Source organism: Tamandua tetradactyla, chromosome 19 (assembly GCF_023851605.1).
Source record: "Tamandua tetradactyla isolate mTamTet1 chromosome 19, mTamTet1.pri, whole genome shotgun sequence".
Classification (NCBI taxonomy): domain Eukaryota; kingdom Metazoa; phylum Chordata; class Mammalia; order Pilosa; family Myrmecophagidae; genus Tamandua; species Tamandua tetradactyla.
The window spans coordinates 51,411,050-51,433,834 of NC_135345.1; the positions used below are offsets into that span (position 1 = coordinate 51,411,050).

General features: G+C 31.8%; 1 protein-coding gene across 8 annotated transcripts in view; it reads right to left on the bottom strand.

Annotated features, from left to right (window-relative positions):
• The window catches only part of FRYL (FRY like transcription coactivator), a 328,237-nt gene that overhangs the window by 136,939 nt on the left and 168,513 nt on the right, over positions 1–22,785 (bottom strand). For 5 of the 8 annotated variants that reach the window (XM_077136810.1, XM_077136811.1, XM_077136807.1 and 2 more), the window contains 7 exons: positions 18,493–18,572; positions 18,040–18,120; positions 15,465–15,633; positions 15,049–15,141; positions 4,822–4,920; positions 3,779–3,880; positions 898–942 (listed from right to left, as the gene is read on the bottom strand). In XM_077136810.1, coding sequence (XP_076992925.1) covers positions 898–942; positions 3,779–3,880; positions 4,822–4,920; positions 15,049–15,141; positions 15,465–15,633; positions 18,040–18,120; positions 18,493–18,572 — 669 coding nt within the window. The remainder of the gene's footprint in view (positions 1–897; positions 943–3,778; positions 3,881–4,821; positions 4,921–15,048; positions 15,142–15,464; positions 15,634–18,039; positions 18,121–18,492; positions 18,573–22,785) is intronic. The other 3 variants (XM_077136813.1, XM_077136812.1, XM_077136814.1) reach the window with 1 other exon arrangement.

Consider the following 22,785-nt stretch of genomic DNA (forward strand, 5'->3'; position numbering starts at 1 on the left):
TCCAAATAATATATAAAAATTATATACTATAATATTTCAATCCTATTCTACAAAAAATCATTTTCATATAAATGGTTAAATATAAAAATGTTTGGATTATCTTAAGTGATAAGGTATATGGCATGAAAAAAACTAGATTTTCAAACTTTCCAAGATAGACCACTAAGTTTATAGAGAGCAGACTTATTTTCTACTGCACAATGCTAAAACAAGATGAAAAGTGAGAAAAATCAATTATTTGTTTTTTTTACAGTAACATCAATGTTGTTATATATGTGTGAATAATAAAAACATCCTAAATTTATCTGAGCTTTAAACAAAGACTTATAATTCCTAAGTACAAGCTTGGTCTAATTTAAATAAGGTTATTACATAAATGTGGAAACTCAAGGAAATTAATATACAATAAACTTTGATATGTAAATTAAGTACAATTTTTGGTGACGATAATTTTAATGTGTTTCTTTCTTATTTCTACTGTGAACGAAAACCTTATATTTAAAACCCAAACCAATAAGATAAAAGTTTTAAATGTTCATTCATCAAAATCACTTGCCAAATTCTAATCTACTGTTCACTTAATTTAACTGAAAAGTGTTTTTAGATTTTTCATTTTGAATAGCTAGATAGTGTAAATTAAATGGAACATTTAAAAATTGAGAATTTGGTGAAAAATAAGCATTCAGTATTATTACTATCTCTTAAATTTATCTTCTCGGGGCACATTAATATTACATCATCTAGAATGTTCCTCTGTGTTCTACTCTTCTTTGACAATATTAGAAGCAGGTTTGAATAAATACATTAGATGTGCAAAGCAACAATGGGTAAAGAAAACAAAATGCCACACAAAGGAGAGAAAGCAATATTTCACTTTGTAACATCAACACAACTCACCTGGAGTGTTTCTATTTGTTTTCTGATACTGTTGTTAGATGGCATCTAAATAAAGCAATGTGAGACAGCAAACATAAACATGAGATGCAGCACATGCATGTTAGATGAAAATAAGCACAAAACAAGACAGCTGTTCGCCAAGGTCTCTATTTAGGAGAAATTTCAAATTTCTAAGGCAGTGGCCAGAAATACGAAGATAAAAAATATCCCACAATTTACCTAGATTTTCCTCTCAAAGCACTGCATTTGGTTCAAACTACTTGATTTTTTTTTTAACATAAAAAGCATACACTGTAGGAAAAAAATCTCCAGGACTATTCTATATATCTATTCTTACTCTTCTCTCTCTGCCTTTTAATTTTTTATTCTAAAATTTATAATCACTTCTCAAATAAACACCTAAATTGACATAAAGATATGAGAATAGGAAACTATCAAATTGGTACAAAAATAAAAGATTTAATATTTTCAGTGAAAATAAAGTTAAGCTCTCTCACATACTATTTATGGGCATACAGGAACAAAGTTTTCATGGTCACCATTAGCATGTAATTTTAAAAAACTGTAATATTTTAAAGTGCCTTGAGAATTCCTAAAATGTATTCTTATAAACTGTACAGAATGCCTTTTTAATAATCCAGAATTACAGTCAAAACATTTTCTTAAAATGTTCAGTACAGCAATACTCCTCTTAGTACATTCAATGGTATAATGGTGAACCATTCGAGCAAGAGTAATGGAACTGGATGGATCTGGATGAAATCTTATTCTACTGGCTCCCTAAACATGGGCAACTTATTTATAGTCTTTCAGACTCAGTCACAGAGAGAATGAAATGAGATACTCTAATTAGAGAGTCTAGCATGGAGCAAATATTAATAAAAATCTATTTAATAAGTGGTGGGCCTAATAAATGGTTAACTGTTATAGACGTTTTTGTAATCAAGAGACACTATGGGCAGTCGCACAAACAATTTCACATGAAGTAAACTTAGCTATTATTCTTACCTAAATTGACAGTAATCAATTTAAGTAAGGCTTTTTATCTTGGACCAATATTTCCTATGCATAAAATAACTTCTGCTACAATTGAAAATTAGCAGTTTTTCCTTGAATATCCAACTCCTTACCTCAACTATGCAGAGCAGCCAGAGTAACAAAAACCTAATACAGGAGCCAATGCATAAAATTTCTGCTGAATAGAGCCTTAATGTAAGTTAAGGGTTACTGGCCAAGACAACCAAATTCCAAATATTCATGCTAAGTGGCTCTTATCTCCTTTAGACTGGCAGATTAGTATAGCCATCAATGAAAATGGCTAAGATGCCAGAAATAAGTAACAGGAGGTAAGGGTTCAAAGAAAACACAGCATTTTAAATGAAAGCCTTAAGACAAAAAAAAAAAAAAAAAGTTAAGGTACGCCAAAAGTATTGCAAATATGTTAGGTGGAAATGTATATATATAAACATAAATTTATATATATATAAATTTCAAGCAACAGAAAAGTATGAACCATCATGAAACAAAGCAACCTTTCAGAAACACTTAAATGCATATCTTAAAATATTTTATTGAAAGTATGAAGAATCAGGTTACTCTGAAAATGGTCATTTCAGGGTAACTATGTCTGTAAGAAAGATCAAAATAAGGACAGAAACAAGTATGCTATTAATTCAATAAAACTTATTTCCTAGTTGCATTATAAAAAAAGAGATTAATAAGTTTTACTTGGTCCTAGGAATCTTCATAAATAAAGCAAATATTCACATTCTCATCCGAATGCCAATAGCATTAATGATAGAAGGAAAATGGCCAAAAAAATTTTGCAGACATATTTTCTTTTTAGCTTACTAACAAATCAAGGCAGTTTCAAAAATGATATATACAATCATGAAAAAGACAGGATAATGTTGTCCAGTGAATTATCCCTGAAGTGGGTAAGAAGAGTCAGTCCTGTTTCCCACAGTGCCCCAATGGGCAGAATAGCCAGAGATAAGGCCTTTAATCGCTCTATGCCTTGTTTTCATCAGCTTCAAAGTAAGACGTTTTTTGTATTAACCCTAACTTAGAGGAAAACAAGGAATAAAATATGTTCTCTACTGTTTCTATAACTTAGCAAGCATATATTCAAGCAGACATCTGTATATCAAAACAGATTCAAATCAAGCTTTCACATGGCATGTACATGAGGAACAGTCACACCTTCTCTGCCAGGCATTAACTGTGTTCCTATTCAAAGAAGAAAAAGAGGATACAACTAGCAGAGCAACCTAGGAAGATAACAATATAATCCCACAGTTTTGTCTTCAATACTAAGAGAAACTGAACACAGATGTGCCAAACAGTACAAGTAATTATCCCTTGATTCAAATCTGAACTGTTTCAGGAACTTTTACTTCTGTGGATTCAGTGCCAGGCTTTTGGAATTAGCTGGAAATAATTACATTAAATGTGCGTTTAGTGATATTTTATTATCAAAGTTTTTTTTTCACGTTGCTCAGACTTGGCATTACTGAATTTTCTCAGAACACATGCCCAAAATAAGTACCTGGAAGGTTTTCTAAGATTAATTAATATTTTGGAATTCTAAAGGAATTTAATAAATATATATTCCTAGATTTAAGATAATATAAACAATAATAATAAAACATACAATTGTGTATTCATTAAAAGAACTAAATTTCCAATTAAATGTTTATTTGTATCCATACATGATTCTCTATAGAAGGTATGGAATATGTACAAGAAAGCAGTGTGGCTAAGTTTTACTATTCAAATGTACAAACAGTAGTGAAAGTTTTATTATACACTGTTCCATGAAATATATATAAGTGGATATACTGTAGTCAGTATTTGTAGGTCGGAAATGAGATGGTCTTACCTTTAAATGTGACAAACAGTTCTGTAGGAAAATATGCCAGTTATTTAAAAAAAATTGTTTCTGACTGACACACAAAAGGCAGGTAATTAGTGGATATAAAGCCTATAGGGAGATAGGGAAAAGACAGAATTAACATTTGTCACAGAAAACCACTGGACTTCAGATTATATTTCATTTATTTGCAAAAACAAGGAAACTGAAAATAATATTTAATGCAGTTTTCCCACTTGTAATCAAAAAGTACAATTCATAGAGTATCTAAAATTTTCTATAAAGACAATTGCTTGAACTATCATACCTCCCTGATTTAAACATGTTATTTATTTTCCCTGGATCAATCACTTCTCCAACCTGTTCAGGCCCTGGGATCAGGGGAGGACAGTCTGGCATAAAAATTTCAGCTTTCTAATTGCCAGCTGTATGACTTCAGGGATGATTATACTAAGTTCTCTAAGCTTCACCTTCTTAACATATAAAACGGAGGATAATAATTGCACTTCACAGTCGTGAGGCCTGAAGTAACACACAGAATGCAAACTACTTAGCTCAATGCCTAGCACAATCAATGTTTATTATTATAATGCAATTAGCTTAGGTGGTCATATAGTTTCCAGTTCTCCAAACTTCCTCTAAGCTGTATAAAAATCTACAGATAAATCCTTCAAAAATTATGTGAAGTGGGTGGTTAAGTGGAAAAATTCTGACACTTTAGAATATAATTTATCACAAAGCAAAACAAAGGAATTTGTGTTTAATATAAGATCACATTCAACCTTTCCCACATTATAAGACATAATTTAGAGTGCCTATTAAGACAGATAAATAAATAATAATGAAGTTTGAATAACCTATTAAATGCAGAACTAATAAATTTACTTTAAAGAACAGGAACAAATGCATATATATATAATCTGCCATTGTATTATACTTGGAAAATTTTACAATTTCAGTTTTTAAAATTCTCTTAAATCTCCACTGAATTTATGAATCAATTATTAAGACTCCTGTTTAAATATTTAAAGGATTGAAATGTATCTCAATACCAATGAATGCTTCTTTCTGGAGCTCAGTTCAAAAGTAGTCTGATAAAGCATCTCAACAAAATTTTTCAAACAGGGAACATTCACTTCATTTTTAACAGCCTAAAAAGATAATGCAAAAAGAAAGAATGGTTAAAAACTTTACAGTTTAAATACACAAGGATTATAAGAACTCTGTAAAGTTATCAATTAATAAATAATTCACTGAATATCTCAATACAATGTGCCAAATGACCAATTGCTAAGTTGTTAAGATAGACCTTTTACTTGATCTAAAAGAACAAGTGGAAAATACAGGCAAGTGGATAGTTGATGACTACCTGGAATAATAGGTGACATAAAAGAAACTTCTCTGGGCTCTTGGGACACACAGAAGGGGACCCTATGAAAAAATTTCCCAAGGAAGTAACAAGTAAGCTTGCCTAAAATATTGTAACAACCCCCTATTTGGCCTCTCTGGCCTCATCTCCCACTACTATGTCCCTGTACACTTGGTTCTAGCACACTAGCCCTTGCTGTTCCTGGAACACAATGAGCATGCCTGTGCCTCAGAACTTCTGTACTTGTTTCTTCTGCCTTCTTTCCCCAGACATAGCATGTCTTGTTCTTGCATTCCTTTTGTTTTGTGCAAGTGTCACCATCTCAGTTAGGACTTTACTAATCAACCTATTTAAAATTCCAACTTTTATACCTTGTTTTATTTATTTCCACAGTATATACCACAATCTGATAAACTACATATTTTATTTACTGGCTTATTGTCTGTTCTCTCAACTAGAAGTAAGCTCTATATAGGCAAGGAGTCTTTCCTATCTGTTCATTGTTCACTGTTACATTTATAATGTACAGAAGATGACCTGATAACACAAAAAGTTCAACAGGTATGATGAATCAATAAACTGGGACCAGCCAGGCAAAGTGATGAGAAAGGTTATCAGAGAGTCAAGAATGTTCAGGCAGAAGGAAGTACCTGTTGAGGGGCCTGGACACAAAAGCAAATGGTATCAAATAAGAAATTAGGACAATACAGTGGTAATGAACCATTGTCAAAGTGCTTTCTTCCTATAACCTGTTCCTTTTAATTAACTTTAAAAACCACAACCTAATACCAGTTAAATGTCTGGCAAAAACATATTACGAGATAAGGGGGTAAGCACAAATGGCAATGTGTAATGGACAATTTGCAATTCACAACCATTTTTAAGAAAAAGAATTTAAAGTACATGTACTACTGATAGTAGATGAAGATAAAAGAGAAGACGAATTACCAATATCAGAAATGCTAAAAAGATGGCATTACTACAGATGCCAGTGATTTTTAAAGGAAAATAAGTGCATATTATGAACAACTTTATGCCAATTAATTCAGTAACTTAGAAGAAATGGGGAAATTCCTAGAAAGATACCAAGCTTATGCAAGAAATAACAGATAACATAAATAGCTCTATTCATTTGAAAGAAATAATTTGATAGTTAAAAACCTTCCCACAAAGAAAATTCCAGGCTAGATAGCTTCTCTGGCTAATTCTACCCAATCTCTAAAGACATAAAGCAAATTGTGGACAAACTTTTCCAACATTACTTTAATATTAAAATAAAAGAATTACAAAAAAAGAAAACTACAGACCAATATATCTATGAACATAAATGCAAAAATCTTCAACAAAAATTTATACCAAATCTAAAGCTAACAATATAAAAAAGATAATATATCATGGCCAAATGGCACATAATCTCAAGAATATAAGGTTGATTTAATGTTTGAAAATTCTCAACAATAAAAAGACAAACAACCCAATTATAAAATGGACAAAAGACATGAATAGACATTTATCCAAAGAGGAAATACAAATGTCTAAAAAGGCACAAGAAAACATATTCATCTTCACTAGCTATTAGGGAGATACAAAACAAAACTATAATGAACTATCCTCTCACACCTATTAGAATGACCACTATTAAACAGGAAACTACAAGTGTTGGAGAGGATATGGAGAAATAGGAACATTTATTCACTATTGGTGGGAGTGGAAAATGGTACAGCTGCTATGGAAGACAGTTTGGTGGTTCCTCAGAAAACTAAATATAGACTTGCCCTATGACCTGGCAATTCTACTACTCGGTATATACCCAGAAAATCTGAAAGCAGGGATGCAAACAGACAGCTGCACATCAATGTTCACAGTGGCGTTATTCACAATTGCCAAAAGATGGAAGTCAAGTGTCCAGCAACTGATGAATAGATAAACAAAATGAGGTATATACAAATGATGGAATATTATTCAGCAGTAAGAAGGAATGAAGTCCCGAGGTATAAAACAAGGACGAACCTTGAGGACACAATACTGAGTGAAATAAATTAGACATCCAAGGACAAATATTGTATGATTTCACTAATGTGAACTAATTATAATATGTAAAATCATAGTTTACCTAATATGTATAGAATTTTTAACAACATTGAACAAAATGTTTGGAAATGGATAGAGGTAACAACAATACATTATTGAAATTATAAGTGGAAGTGTTGAATTGTCTGTGAAAATGGATGAAAGGCATTATTTATATCACCAGAAGCAAAGCTAGAGTTTAAAATACGGGACTATATAACACAGTGAACCTTATGGTGGGCAATGGCTATGATTAACACTACAAATATAAGTAAGTTCTTTCACGAACCAGAACAAAAGTACGACACTTTTACAAGGAGTAACAATAGAGTGGTACATGAGGAAAAAATGTACCTATTGCAAACTACGAACTATAGTTAACTATAATATCTTACTATTCTCTCATCAACAGCAAATGTACCACACCAATACTAGAGGTCAACAGCAGGGGGGATAGTGATACAGGGTGTTTTGAGTTTTTTAAAAATATCTGTTTGTTATTTTTCTTTTCGGAGTTATGAAACATTCTAAAATTGATGTGGCATTGACTGCACAATTATGTGATGATACTATAAGTCACTGCTCATGTACTTTGGATGGATTATACGGTGTATTTAATATATCTCAATAACATTTACATTAAAAATATTTGAAAATCAATGTATTCACTATAGTAACAAACAAAAAAGAAAAAAGCATATGATCATTTCAATAGGAAAAATACATTTGATGAAATAAAAACTCCAATCTCAAAAAAACTCTCAGCAAACTATCAATAGAAAATAATTTCTTCAATGTGATAAAAGACCTCTGTGAAAACCCTGTAAGTAACACCACACTTATGGGTAAAAGAATGACTGCTTTGACCCTAAGATAAAGAAGGAAAGAAGGAAGTCTGTTCTCACGACTTCTATTCAACCTTGCACAGGAAGCCCCAAATAGTGAAAAATAAAGCAAGAAAAAAACTAAATAAAAGATACACTTATTGAAGGGTATTTTTGAATTTTCTAAATTATACATGTAAATGGCATGATTGCATACTCAGAAAATCCTAATATCAGAACTAATAACCTTAGCAAGGTGTTAGAAGTTTGATCTACAAAAATTAATTGATTTCTATATATCAACAAAAAATACCTGGAAAATGAAATGGCATCTATAATCATGGGAAAAAATGCCTAGGGATAAACGAAATATGCACAAGATCTTTATACTGAAAACTATAAAATATTGCTGAGAGAAAATAAAGATCTAAATAAATGGATAAACTATGTTCACAAATTCCAAGCATCAACAGAATGATGCCCAACTGCTCTCAATTTATCTATTAATTTAATGAATTCCCAACTCAAGCGCCATCAGTTTTTTCTCTTAGTTAGCAAAGTGATTCTAAAATTTACATGGAAAAAACAAAGAATAGCAAAAATAATTTTGAAAAAGCACAAAGTTGTCTGCTACACTTACTACAGTATTATACAGTAATAAAGACAGTATTATATTACAAGAAAATATATATAGCTCATTGAAACCAAATCAAACCAGAAATACATCCCCACAAACATAAGTTAGCTGATTTTTTGACAAAGGGACCAATGTACTTGGAATGAATAGTCTTCTCAATAAATGGCAAATAGCATAAGAATAACTGGATATTCACATGCAAAAAATAAAACTTCAATCCATACATCATACCATAAATAGTCTTCTCAATAAATGGCAAGTAGCATAAGAATAACTGGATATTCATATGCAAAAAATAAAACTTCAATCCATACATCATACCATTAATTTTTATATGATTCATTGACCAAGGGTAAACCTGAAAATTATTAAAATTTTAGTACAGGGTTTTCATAGAGGTCTTTTATCATATTGAAGAAATTATTTTCTAATGATAGTTTGCTGAGAGTTTTTTTGAGATTGGAGTTTTTATTTCATCAAATTTGTATTTTTTCTATTGAAATGATCATATGCTTTTTTCTTTTTTGTTTGTTACTATAGTGAATACATTGATTTTCAAATATTTTTAATGTAAATGTTATTGAGATATATTAAATACACCATATAATCCATCCAAAGTATATGAGCAGTGACTTATAGTATCATCACATAATTGTGCAGTCAACGCCACATCAATTTTAGAATATTTCTTAACTCTGAAAAGAAAAATAACAAACAGGAAAAAACCTTTTGGAACTTGTGGTAGCAAAGATTTCTTTTTTTTTTTAATTGGCAAAACATAACAACATACAAACACGAACATTCTTAACATATGAACATTCCATTCTTGGTATATAATCAAGCATCACAATAGCATCACATAGTTATATATTCATCACCATGATCAAAGGAAAGATTTCTTATATATGACACCCAAACCACAATTCATAAAAGAATGAATTGATAGATCAGATTTCATCAAAATTTTAAAATTCTGCTTATCCAAAGACACAGCTAATGTAATGAAAAGACAAATCATGGACAGGGAGAAAATATTTGCAAAGCATTTATTTGATAAAGTATTTGTATCCAGAAGAATAAAAAATACATATTTCAAAACTCAATAGTATGAAACAATAATAAATAACCCAATAAAAAATAGGAAAAAGATTTCAATAGATACCTCACCAAAAAGAAACAAATATATATATATATGGAGGGCAAGTAAAGGCAAGAAAAGATGCTTAACATCATTAGTTATTAGGAAAATACAAATTAAGACCACAAAATACCATTTCACCTAACAGAATGAGTAAAAAAGACTAACCAAGGAAGCAAGTCACATGTCCATTAATAGATGAATGAATAAACAAAATGTAGTACATATATATACAATGAAATATTATTTACCTATAGAAAGGAATGAAATTATGCTACAACTTGGATGGGCCCCGAAGATACCATGTTGAGTGAAATAAGCCAGACACAAAAGAACAGACATTATATGATTTTACTTATATGAAATAATTAGACCACCAATTAATAAGAAACAGAAGGTAGAGTACAGTTTTCCGAGGGCAGGGGGAGGGGAATCAGGGAGTTAATGCTTTAATGGGTAAAGGCGTTCTGTTTAGGATGTTAGAAAAGTTTTAGTCGTGGAGGTTATGATGGTAACACAACATTGTGACTATAATTAATACCAACAAATTGTATACTTGAAAGTGGCTACAATGGGAATTTTTATGTTGATATATGTTACTACAATGAAAAAAGACAAGCAAAGAAAATATTGGTGAGGATATTGAGAACTAAAACTGGGATTTTAGTTATTATGGAAGCGCATAATGGTACAACCACTTTTGGGGCATAGTTTGGCAATTTCTTTTAAAATTAAACATACATATACCATTTGGTCCATGAATTCTACTCCTGGTTATTTATTCAAAGGAAATAAAAGCATGTGTCCATACAAAGATTTGTATGCAAACATTCATAGGAACACTATTTGTTTTAAACAAAAACTGGAAGCAACTCAAATATCAAAGAAAAGATGAATGTATAACCAAACCGTGGTATATCCATACAAATAGTTACTCAGCAATAAAAAGGAAAGAACTATCAATATAACCAGCAATATGGATGAATCTCAAAATGACTACATGATGAAAGAAGCTGATCTGGATAGGACTAAGGTAAATCAGAATACAGGGTAAAGGATGATATCATCCATATTTTAAAACTTCAACTTCTATATGAGACCAAGGGGAAAAAAGTTCATTTGGTGCAAAATTTATATTTTGGGTAGCACATTACATGATTTAACTTGTATGGTCAGTTTAGTTGAACACCATAAGTACATGGAATCTTGAATAGGGTCAGAGAATTTGTTGGTTTGTTTAGGTTAGTATGATGCCCTGATATATTCCAGAGTAATTGGGGCAGGAATAAAGAAGTATTTGCTAAGTTCCCTTGGGGAAGTGGGGAGAAAGGAGGAAATATCGAACCTCCCCATTTGGAGAATTTCTGATATTCTCACAAGCAGTGGGGACAACCAAATCAATAGGCTGAGACTTTGATCTTGGGGTTTGCCCCTATGCAACTTATTACTACAAAGGATAGGATAAGCCTATTGAAAATTATGCCTAACAGTTACCCCTAGAGAACCTCCTTTGTTGCTCAGATGTGGTCTCTCTCTGTAAGCCACTTGGCAGGTGAACTCACTGCCCTCTCCCCTATCAGGGACATGACTCCTAGGGGTGTAAATCTCCCTAGCAACGTGAGATCACTCCTGGGGATGAGCTAGGACCTGGCATCATGGGACTGAGAAAACCTTCTTGACCAAAAGGGAGAAGAGAGAAATGAAACAAAATGAAGTTTCAGTGGCTGAGAGATTTCAAACACAGTTGAGAGGTTATCCTATCCTGGAGGTTATTCTAATGCATTATATAGCTATTCCTTTTTAGTTTATGGTGTATTGGAGTGGCTGGAGGGAAAATACCTGAAACACTGAGCTGTGATCCAGTAGCCTTGATTCTTGAAGAAAATTGTGTAACTATATAGCTTTTACAATGTGACTGTGTGATTGTGAAAACCCTGTGTCTGATGCTCCTTTTAAATATGGACAGATTAGTAAAAAATAAGAATAAAAAATAAAATAAATAATAGGGGGGATAAGGGGTAAAATAATTTGGGTAGATGGAAATACTAGTGGTCAATGAGAGGGAAGGGTAAGGGGTATGGGATGTATGAGTTTTTTCTTTTCTTTTTTATTTCTTTTTCTGGAATGATATAAATGTCCTTAAAATATGATCATGGTTATGAATACACAACTAGGTGATGATATTGTGAGCCACTGACTGCACACCATGTATGGACTGCATGTGTACGAAGATGTGTCAATAAAAATACATGTTCTTTAAAAAAAAATGACTATATGAGAGAAAGAAACTAGGCAAAGAGTTCATACCATATGATTCAATTTATATAAAGTTCTAAGAAATCTAAAACTAATGTTGAAGGAGAAAGAGAAGACCAGAGGTTGCCTGGAGACAAGAAGCATGAGGAAACTTTAAGGATATGATGGATGTATACATTATCTTGATTGAAGAGATGGTTTCACAGGTATAAGTATATGTCAAAATTTATCAAATTTTATACTATTAATGTGTAAGCTTATTGTATGTTCAATAACACATTCATAAATCTGTTTCAAAAATGAAATGATAGTGTAACAAAATAGAATATCAACTTAGCAAAGCGTAATATACTATAAGTAAGCTATCATATACTTATCACAATTAAACTGGGACAGGAGGCAGGCAGGGCAAGAGGAAACAAAAAGAAACCTAGCATCTCTCTACATGTTATAAAATCTCTGAATCCAATCTACAGCATTCTTTATTACTAGTAACGGCAAAATTATTTTTCAATAAGACACTCCATTTACATAAGAAAACCTTCTGCAGCCCTGTTTCCTTAGAAGTTATTTCAATTATATTTGCAGCAGTCATATTTTCTAAATAAATTAGATTGCATATTTTGACAGGAATCATGAATGTCATGGTAACTACAGAACTTCAAAACTGGTACAGCCCTGGAAGTCCAAGATATATGCCTCAGTACTATTAGATTCTTCAGAGGCTATTAAAATGGCTGCAATTTTGTAAGGTGCAAAAACCATGGGTAAATGCACTAAAGGCATACTGTGTTTTACTGAACTTTGCTTTACTGTGTTTTGCAAATATTGTGGTTTTTACAAATTGAAGTTTTGTGGCAAACCTGCAAGCAAGTCTATTGGTGCTATTTCCCAACAGCATGTGCTCACTTCATGTCTGTGTCATATTTTGGTAACTTTCACAATATTCCAAACTTTTTCATTATTATTATATCTTTTATGGTTATCTGTGATCTTTGATGTTACTACCGTAATCGTTTTGAGGCACCATGAACCACACCCATAGAAGACAGCAAACTTATACAATGTGTGTGTCTTTGACTACTCCACCAATCAGCTGTTGCCCCATCTGTCTCCTTCTCCTCAGTCCTTCCCTATTTCCTAGACAGAACATTAGAATTAGGCCAATTAATAATCCTATGGTGGCCTCTAACTGTTCAAGTGAAAGGAAGAGCCACACATCTCTCACTTTAAATCAAAAGCTAGAAATGATTAAGCTTAGTAAGGAAGGCATGTTCAAAGCTGAGACAGGCTAAAGCCTCTTGTATGAAACAGACAAGTTGTTATGCAAAGGAAAAGTTCTTGAAGAAAATTAAAGTATTATTCCAGTGAACACATGAATGATACGAAAGTGAAAGAGCCTTATTACTGATATGGAGAAAGTATAAAACTTCTATCCATAAGGTCTGGATAGAAGATCAAACCAGCCATAATATTCCCTTAAGTAAATCAAAGCCTAGTCCTAAAAAAGGGCTCTAACTCTCCTCACATTATGAGGACTGAGAGAGGTGATGAAGCTGCAGGAGAAAAGTCTGAAGTCAGTTCATTATGTTTAAGGAAAAAAACACCTCTCCATAACATCAAAGTACATGATGAAGCAGTAGGTGCTGATGTAGAAAAGCAGGACGTTATCCCAAAGATCTAGCTAAGATAAGTGATGAAGGTGGCTACACTAAACAACAGATTTTCAATGGACAAGAAAGAGCCTTCTATTGCAAGAAAATGTCATCTAAAAACCTTCTTAGCTAGAGAGGAGAACTCCATGTAGAATGACTTCAAAGTTTCAAAGGACAGGCTGATTCTCTTTTTAGGGGCTAAAACACCTAGTTACTTTAAGTTGAAGCCAATGCTCATTTAACATTCTGAAAATCCTGGGGCCCTTAAGAATGATACTAAATCTATGCTGCCTTTGCTCTATAAATGGAACAACAGAGCCTGGATGATAGCACATCTGTACACCACATGATTTACTTAATACTTTACGCCCACCGTTGAGACCTACTATTCAGAAAAAAAGATTCCTTTCCAAATATGATTCCTCATTAACAATGTACCTAGTCACTCAAGAGCTCCAATGGAGATGGGCAATGAGACAAATACTGTTTTCATGCCTCCTAACACAACATCCACCCTGCAGGCTACGGATCAAGGCGTAACCTCAAATTTCAAGTTTTATTATTTAGGAAATATGTTTTGTAAGGCTATAGCTGCTATAGATAGTGATTTCTCAAAGGGATCTGGGAACAGTCGATTGAAAACCTGGAAAGGATTCATCATTCTAAATGCCTTGAAGAATATTTGTGATTCACGGAAGGAGATAAAAACATCAACATGAACAGGAGTTTGGAAGAAGTTGATTCAACCCCTCATGGATGACTTTGAGGGGTTCAAGACCTCAGTAGAGGAAGTAACTACAGATGTGGTGGAAATAGTGAGAGAACTAGAATTAGAAGTAGAACATGAAGATGTGACTGAATTTCTGCAATCTCATGATAAAAGTTTAGCGGAAAAGGAATTGCTTCCTACAGATGAGCAAAAATGGTGGTTTCTTGTGACGGAATCTATTCTTGGTGAAGATGTTGTGAACACTGCTGAAATGACAACAAAGGATTTGAATTTATTGCAATATTTGCTTTATTGCAGTGGTCTGGTACTGAACCTTGCAGTATCTACAAGGTATGCTTGTTTGTTGTACTGACCTACCAGAGGCAACCAATACTTCTGGGATGCAAGTACTTTGCCCTCCCAACATTCCCAAGATCTTAAGGACCTGGGGTTGTTCTTTTAACTTAAACACTGATGGATTAAAGTTCATTCTGCTAATTGTCTAATAAAAAGATTTTCTGCATACCCATATTTCTTTAAAATTCCACTTAAATGTGTATGTGGCAACTTCTTCAATGAAAAATATTTTTAAATATAATATAAGAATAAAAATATACTTACAGCAGCTACAGGGATAAGAATCTCCACAAATAAACCAGCAAGTGCATGTTTTATATCTTTATCTTTTACTTCTAAGAAATATTGAGCACATTCCTTGAGGGGGAAAATTAAATTAGATTAACAAAAGACAGATTAAAGAATTTGTAACATCACAACAATTTTGTAAACATTCTGCTACTTTACCAAAACACTAACATTAAAACATCCTCAAATTAAGAACAGAAGGTTAATTTACACTCATGACAATTTAAAACTTAGAATGAGAAATTAATAATGATGCTATTAATGTGTGTAATTTTCTTTTAAAGAGAATACATGTGTGTTTCTTTTATAGAGCAAGAATAACAACCGTTAGGCTAAGTCTAAGTACTGTAATTGAGAAGGTATATATATATAAATATATATATATATATCACCTGCATAAACTGAAATGATGCTTCAAATTCTTCTACAGGATACATTTTCACTCGGAAAAATTTCATTCCCATTATTAAGCTGATGACACTTTGTACCACATGTGGGCTTTGTTCTTTTTGTCGCAGTTCTTTTAATTCTGTCACAAACTTCTTCCTTACAGCCTGAAACCTTCAATGCACATGGATACATAATTTGATAAAAAAAAAATTAATTTCCCACATGCTATTTAAGATTGAAACCACATGGTGTTTTATCTAAACAACATCTCCTTTCTCTGCTCTCAGCAAAATTACAAGAAAAGCATATACAGGAAAACAAATTATTTGCTATTCAAAAGTTGCTGTTTGTCTATCTTAAAATTAGAAATCTACACCCCCCCAAAAAAAAATTTGGAAGTCCCTTAAGGAGAAATCACAGGATTTCCTTAGTCTTATAATATCATCAGTACAGCACCATCATCATTTAATAATTAATTATAAACATAATAAAAGAAATATCCCACTCATAACCCACTCATAGAACTTCAGTAAATCAGGTGGTCTCAAATTTCCTTTTTAGAAAGGAGATTTCATTTATGTGGACAGCAGACTGGAGACTACAGATTTGTGCAATGAGATACACCAATCAATTGATAGGGTACTAATTATCACTTAAAATTAATATCTCATTACACTGTAGGAGAAGGAATGCAATTTGCTCATAATGTGAATAAGAATGAAAATAAGAGTACTGCCCCGGATATGAATGACCACAATTGTTAAGGTTAATAAATTTAGTAAATATTTCTTTGCTTGCATTTGAAAAAAGACCCTAATTGTTTATTAACTACCTATTTAATTTTTCCCTCTCTATATTATGAAACAACTAAAGATTTTACTGTTAATGTCACTTAGGGAAACCAGGTCTAAAGTTAAAATGACCTCAAATGAAGCATACATTCTGATATATATTGACTAAAGCTAGAAAAAGGAAATTACATATTAAAAAAACAGGATAAGAACTACAATTTATCTATTTCCATTTGAAGTTTGGAGAATATAATCCTATTTTGCATGAAAGTATTATTTAGCATGCATTAAGAAAATCTTTATAAAGTAAATAGCTTTCCATTACAATATTAGAATCTAAGTTTTTTTATTAATTTCTCATAAAAATTATTAGTCACTACAATCTAATAAAATACATAGAAAATATTTTAATATATACCCCGGCCTTTCCACATGTCTCTTTTCTTCTCCTGTCCCCACTTCATCCTACTACCTGCCCTCTCAAAAGACAGTGAAATCAGCCTAACCCATTGTGCCTCCTTCTGCAATTCCTCCCATGCTCATTTTATGTACAGATGGTAAAAATCTCAATATAACTCTACATGGCACTTCTCTTACAACTAGACTAGTGAGGCTGAGCACCATTTCATGTTTATTGGCCATATGAACATACGAACTAACTGTCCTTACCATTCTAGAATTAATTGGACTTAGTCATGATGTAGTGTTCTTCTGGATTCAAATTTCTAATGTGTTATTTAGAATACGTCTCTCTATTTCTGAGATAAGAAATCATTTTTGATAAAATAAAAATATGATGAACGACTGTGCCATAAAAAGAAATATATAATTGTTTATATTTATTTTTACATCTATATTCCTGAGATAGGAATTTACTATTGAGTAAATATACATGAGATATCAAAATATTACTGCCTATCTCTAGATGATTTAAAATACTTAGAACTATGTTCTAAGTTTTATAACACTGATACTACCATACTAAATAAAATATATTACTAAATATTAAAATGCTAATTACTAAACATTAACAACAAATTTTGCTTACAGTCTTAAAACTTAGAAAAGCTGTTATATAATGATTTTAGGGCCGCATTCAAGAAAATCTTAATTGATACTTTATTTTCTTTACAAATTGCCAAGTAGCAACAAAAGACATTACAAATAATCCATAGTCTTTAGGGCAACCACAAGATGCTTAATACAAACACTTTTTGTTTACTATAATGATGCTTGAATACAACCCAATGAGGGTAACTCCTAATGAATAACACTGTTTATGGATTTATCTAGTGTCTATATCTTTCCTTTTGGTATCTCTTCCACATATTCAAAGCAATGTTCAGTATTAAAACAAATAAGATGATTAGGAAACTCAGTGTCACTATCTTAGAAATAAAAAGCACTCACTTGGAAAGTAATAAAAGTAATTATTGCCTCTTGTAAAGACTTCTAAATGAATGATCTTAAGAAACATTGGTTCCCATAGAATTGCTTAAAATAGGGAATAAGGTTGTACTGTAACTATTCTTGGCAATTTCTGAATTCCTGATTCAAACATTTATGAAAACTCCAAATAAATGAAAACAAGTTGTAAAACTGACATGTGGGCATTAATGAAAGAGTCTTGAAGGAACAGAGCAGCTAAGTAATAAAAGATGGGAGCAAGCATTATGATAACTAATAAAAATGGTATATCTAAAACTATCAATATCAATTATATTTGTTAATAATGAAGGATTCTAAAATGCAAATCAAATCAAAATCAGTGATTCACAAAACTTACTTTGATTGGGCAAGAACCCCTATCACCTCTGCATATAAATCTGCAATAATATGCACATTCCCAGTGTTGGTTCCTGAATATCTAAAATAATAAGAAAACAAACGTAATATTTCATTAAATTTTTCTGAAAGCTTTTGAAAAAATGTGAAAATTCCTCTGGTACATAATCTTCTCTAACTACTCATTTATAGGATGATAAAAATCACATGATTTTCTTCAATCTTGAGACTTTTATTTGCCATGAAATTTAGCCTTCTTATTCTTATAAATCCAAACTATGGTTTTAAGTATTTATTTTTACAAAATCTTTCCTGTAAGTGTTGATTCATAAGAAATTGGAAGATAATTGCTTTGACACTAAAAACAAATGGTCTAAGAAAATTCAAATTGTATTTAAACAGTCAAAACCTGGATTGTGGACAAAAACAACAAACCCATTAATATTTCACTTACCCTTCCTTATGTTTAAAGTGCTTAAAAGCTAAGTTTAGAACTTCATGAACTAAGGGATCGGGCACAGGATGAACAGGAATCTAGAATTTAAAAAAAGTATCAAATAAGTCAGAGTTAAGTTATGACTTTTATGAATATATTAATCATTTCAACTTGTTATACCAGTAGTTAAAATTTTCCTTATGTGGTCTATTACTAATCTGTTAATCTTTCCTTTTTCTAAGCATCTCTTTATTTTCTCTAAGAATTTAGTTACTCATCTAATTTAACAAGCTCTAAATTTAAGAATATTAGCTTGGAAATCACCAATCATGAAACTACTGACTATGTGGGGGAAGGGGGGAGTAGTTGTTACTGTTGTATTTGCTGTCAGTCACAACAGAAAAGCTGCAAGGACATTCATATAGTCCCCTCTGCCACACCTGTAGAAAATGTGCCAGGCACACACTCCATCTAGCCTGAATTTCTAACATGAATAAGTGGTCAAAGAGAAAATCTCTTTTCCAACTATTTTAAGCTATTTATGGATTTATTATTATAAATTTGCCATTAAAAAAATCTGTTTAATTCTTTAAAAAATTCTAGTTCTTAATATGTAAAACAAATCTAAATATTTAAACCAGAAAGTAAAATCCCTAACGATGCTCTCATATGTGATTACTACTAACAACTTGATGTATATCCTTCCAGACTTCTACACATACATGCGTACACTTTATTTTTACTTACAGTTTTACTTTACAGAGTGAAACCACTTTAATACTTAAGAGCTCCTCCTTATACCTTTTTTTTTTTTGGCATGGGTAGGCTTTGGGAATCAAACTCAGGTCTCCAGCATGGCAGGCAAGACCTCCTTATACTTTTTAATAGCCAATGATACTTAGTATGTACAGATTATAAATTATTCAATGTTCCTTCTACTAATGGATATTTTATTCAGGATTTTCAGTATTCAAAATTCAAACAACAAATATCTTACACATTTAATATATTTGTATAGTTCATTAGGAAAGAGTCCAAAAAAAGGACTTGCTAGCTCAGAGAGTATTAAAATTATCTCTGACATATATTCTATATATGCCTGTGTCAGGTTTCGAGCTCTTTATTCTGCTCCATCAGCTGGTATATCTCCATACCAATATCATACTGTGTTTAATTATTAGAACTTAATAATAAATCCGTATGTTCCTCCTTAGTTTTCTTCAGAGGTATCTTGGCTGTTTTTCACAATGGTTCATCAATATTCGATTTTGGAGTTATCTCTTCAAGTTCCACAAAAACTATTAGGATTTCTATGGGAATTGCAGTGAATCTTCAGATCAATTTAAGGATAAAGGTATTCTTATATAATTACATAATATGTCTCTACTGTTCTTTAAATGCTTTCAATAGTTTTATAATTTCCTCTTTATATCCTTTGTTAAGCTTATTTAAAAAAACTCATATTAATAGACAGCTTAATTAGTAACAAGGAGAATGAAATGAATATATGATATATCATTTTATACCTATTTTACAGACGAATATGTAAGATATTTTATACCTACACAGTGGGCAAAAATTAAGTTTGACAATATCAGATAGAAAGGATAATGTAAATGAGTGAGGTTTCTTATATATACATTGCTGATGGGAACATAAAGTCAACCTGCAGCACTTATACTCCTAACTATATATAGCCAAGAGAAACTTTTGCACATGTCAACCATAGGAATTTTCTCATGATGTCTATAAAAGGAAGAATAGAAACAGCTCAAATGTCTATCATATGAGATTGGCTAAATTTTGATGTATTGAGACAATGGAAAGTCTTCAGCCAGGAAAAAACCTACAGCTACAAACTTCGTGGATTATTCTTAGTAATACAAGGTTGAGTGAAAAAAAATCATCCCAGAAGACAATAATTATTATGATATCATTTCTTAGAAAGTTCAAAAACAAGAAAAACCTACTATGTTGTTTAAACATATATGAAAACTTTTTAAACAGTTAAGGAAATAATCAACATAATAAGGGAGAGAGGAAAGTAAACCAAGAGAGATTCACATCATTAGGCTTAAATTGTATGTGATTTTCAGATGAGATGGCATACATATCTATTTATATGTCTGTTACAATGGCCATGTAAAGTTGTAACTGTAGATGGCCATGCCATGATCAGTTACTACAGTGTCTCTTGAAGCAACAATCTTGATTTATACAATTCTGCAGACATAGGGTCCAATTAAAAATATAGTAATTCTACATTTGCTTTAAAATTTTAATAATATATATTATAAGAACATATCATCAATGGGATGAAATTATAATAGAGATGTTAAATAAAAACTAGACCAGGAAAAACAGTAGATAATTTTAATTACATAGAGAATGGTCAGAATGGTTCACAACATTTGAAAGAAAGGTTTTTATTAAAAATAAACATAATTATTATTTTCTGTAAACGTAGATCAGGAGTCTATCGAGAAAAGGCTGAATTTAGTCCTTAATCATAATTAGGAACTAGTTTTAAAAATATGACTATGAGAAAGATATTAGAAAAAGTAACCAAAATTAAATTCGATATTATAATGAGAGGAAATAAAACAAAGAAATCCAACAAATATACATTTACATTTATTCATCTCAATGAGAAGGTAACTAAATTCATGCAACACTGAAGAGACATTGGCACCACTTTTAAAACACTGTCTCAAGCAGTGGAAGTACATAAGAACTGACACAATTTTAAAAGGTTTATGGTGAATCTCTACTTTATGACCAAAGGCCTCCTCTTGACTAAATGGCTCAATATCTATTGTTGAGCAAAGGAATAAATATGGGACATTCATCTTAGATGCCCCAGAATTTGGGAATATTCTAAATGCCTGAACCTAAAATCGAATTTGAAGAAAATGGACTATGAGGGAGATTGTTATACTACTCAAACACTAAATCAAATAGGGGATTATGTGTGGCAGGAGCAGTAATACCTGTAAAATGTAAATTATAGATTACTATCCAAATAAAATGTAGATTAGTAGCCCTGAGATATTGCAAAATCAGGTGTCTTAAAATTGGAGATTGGCTTTTGTCCTCTCACCCTTTTCTACATTTCTCTAAAAAGAGTCCAGACAAAAATTCTTACTTCCTGGGAATGGAGAGCAGACCTAGGTGACAGAAATACTAAGAGAACAAGGGTACACAGGGAAATGAAAGGAAAATAAACCCATTTAGGGAAATAGGGAAGAAACAGAGCCTGATTTCCTAGTCTGATCTTCCTGAATTAAGCCAAAAAAATACAGTCACCAATGTAATCAGATGACTAGAATCACTGCTGTTGTCCATTTCTAGAAGTCACAGCCAGCCATATCATTATTATCCCCATGGGTATTAAAATGGATCAGACTTCTGCCACTAAATGGTACTAACTCAGAGAGTCAGGACCAGGATTATTTGGATCAAGTAGCCTGACTCCCAGATCTCCTTGCAGAATTCACAAAGTTAATCACATAGGCTGGTTCTAGATATTTCAGTAACTTTGAAATAATGCAATATGGTATTTTACATAATGTTTTTTACCTCACTTATTACAGTGCAATGCATTTGGGTGTCTGCTAGGCAAGAAATGTGAAAGACAAGGTAACTTGAATCTATGATTTTTGCCAAATATTCTTTATTTGCTCAACCATGACTGAAATCTAACAATAACAGCTAGACAGACATGGACTTTGGATTAGTCTAATCAAATCAAAGCTTCTCTTTATAACACTTATAATAGTCTTACAGGGTAGATACTTATGTCCTATTTTACAGATGAGAGAACTAAAGTTGAAAGGTAGGTAAATACTTTGTCCCAGTTTCTGATATATGAAAATGCATTTAATAAATTCAACAAATGAAAGAAAACTTCAGTCTCATTATATAGCTAGAGAAACAGAAGCGAAAGAATAAATACAAACGTATCTTTAATTTTCTAGAAGAAAAATGTATAACCTCTAGAAATTTCATTTCAAGATTGAACATTACCAGAATGCATAATTCCTAATTAAAGCATAAAGATTTTTGAAATGTTTTTCCCCATTAATTTTTTACTGAAAGAAAAAAAATCCCCACACTGAATTCCAAAAGTAATATTCCATTTCAGTTTATAGAGAAAAAAGCTCTGCTTTCATGGATTAATATCCTTACCATTATCATAAAAAATTCCCTAGATAGTGTCATTGGTGTGACTTTAGAACCAGCTCCAATACTTCCAAGACATTCAACAGGGATATATCCAGTAGATTCTCAAGAATACCCAAGTTTTATTCC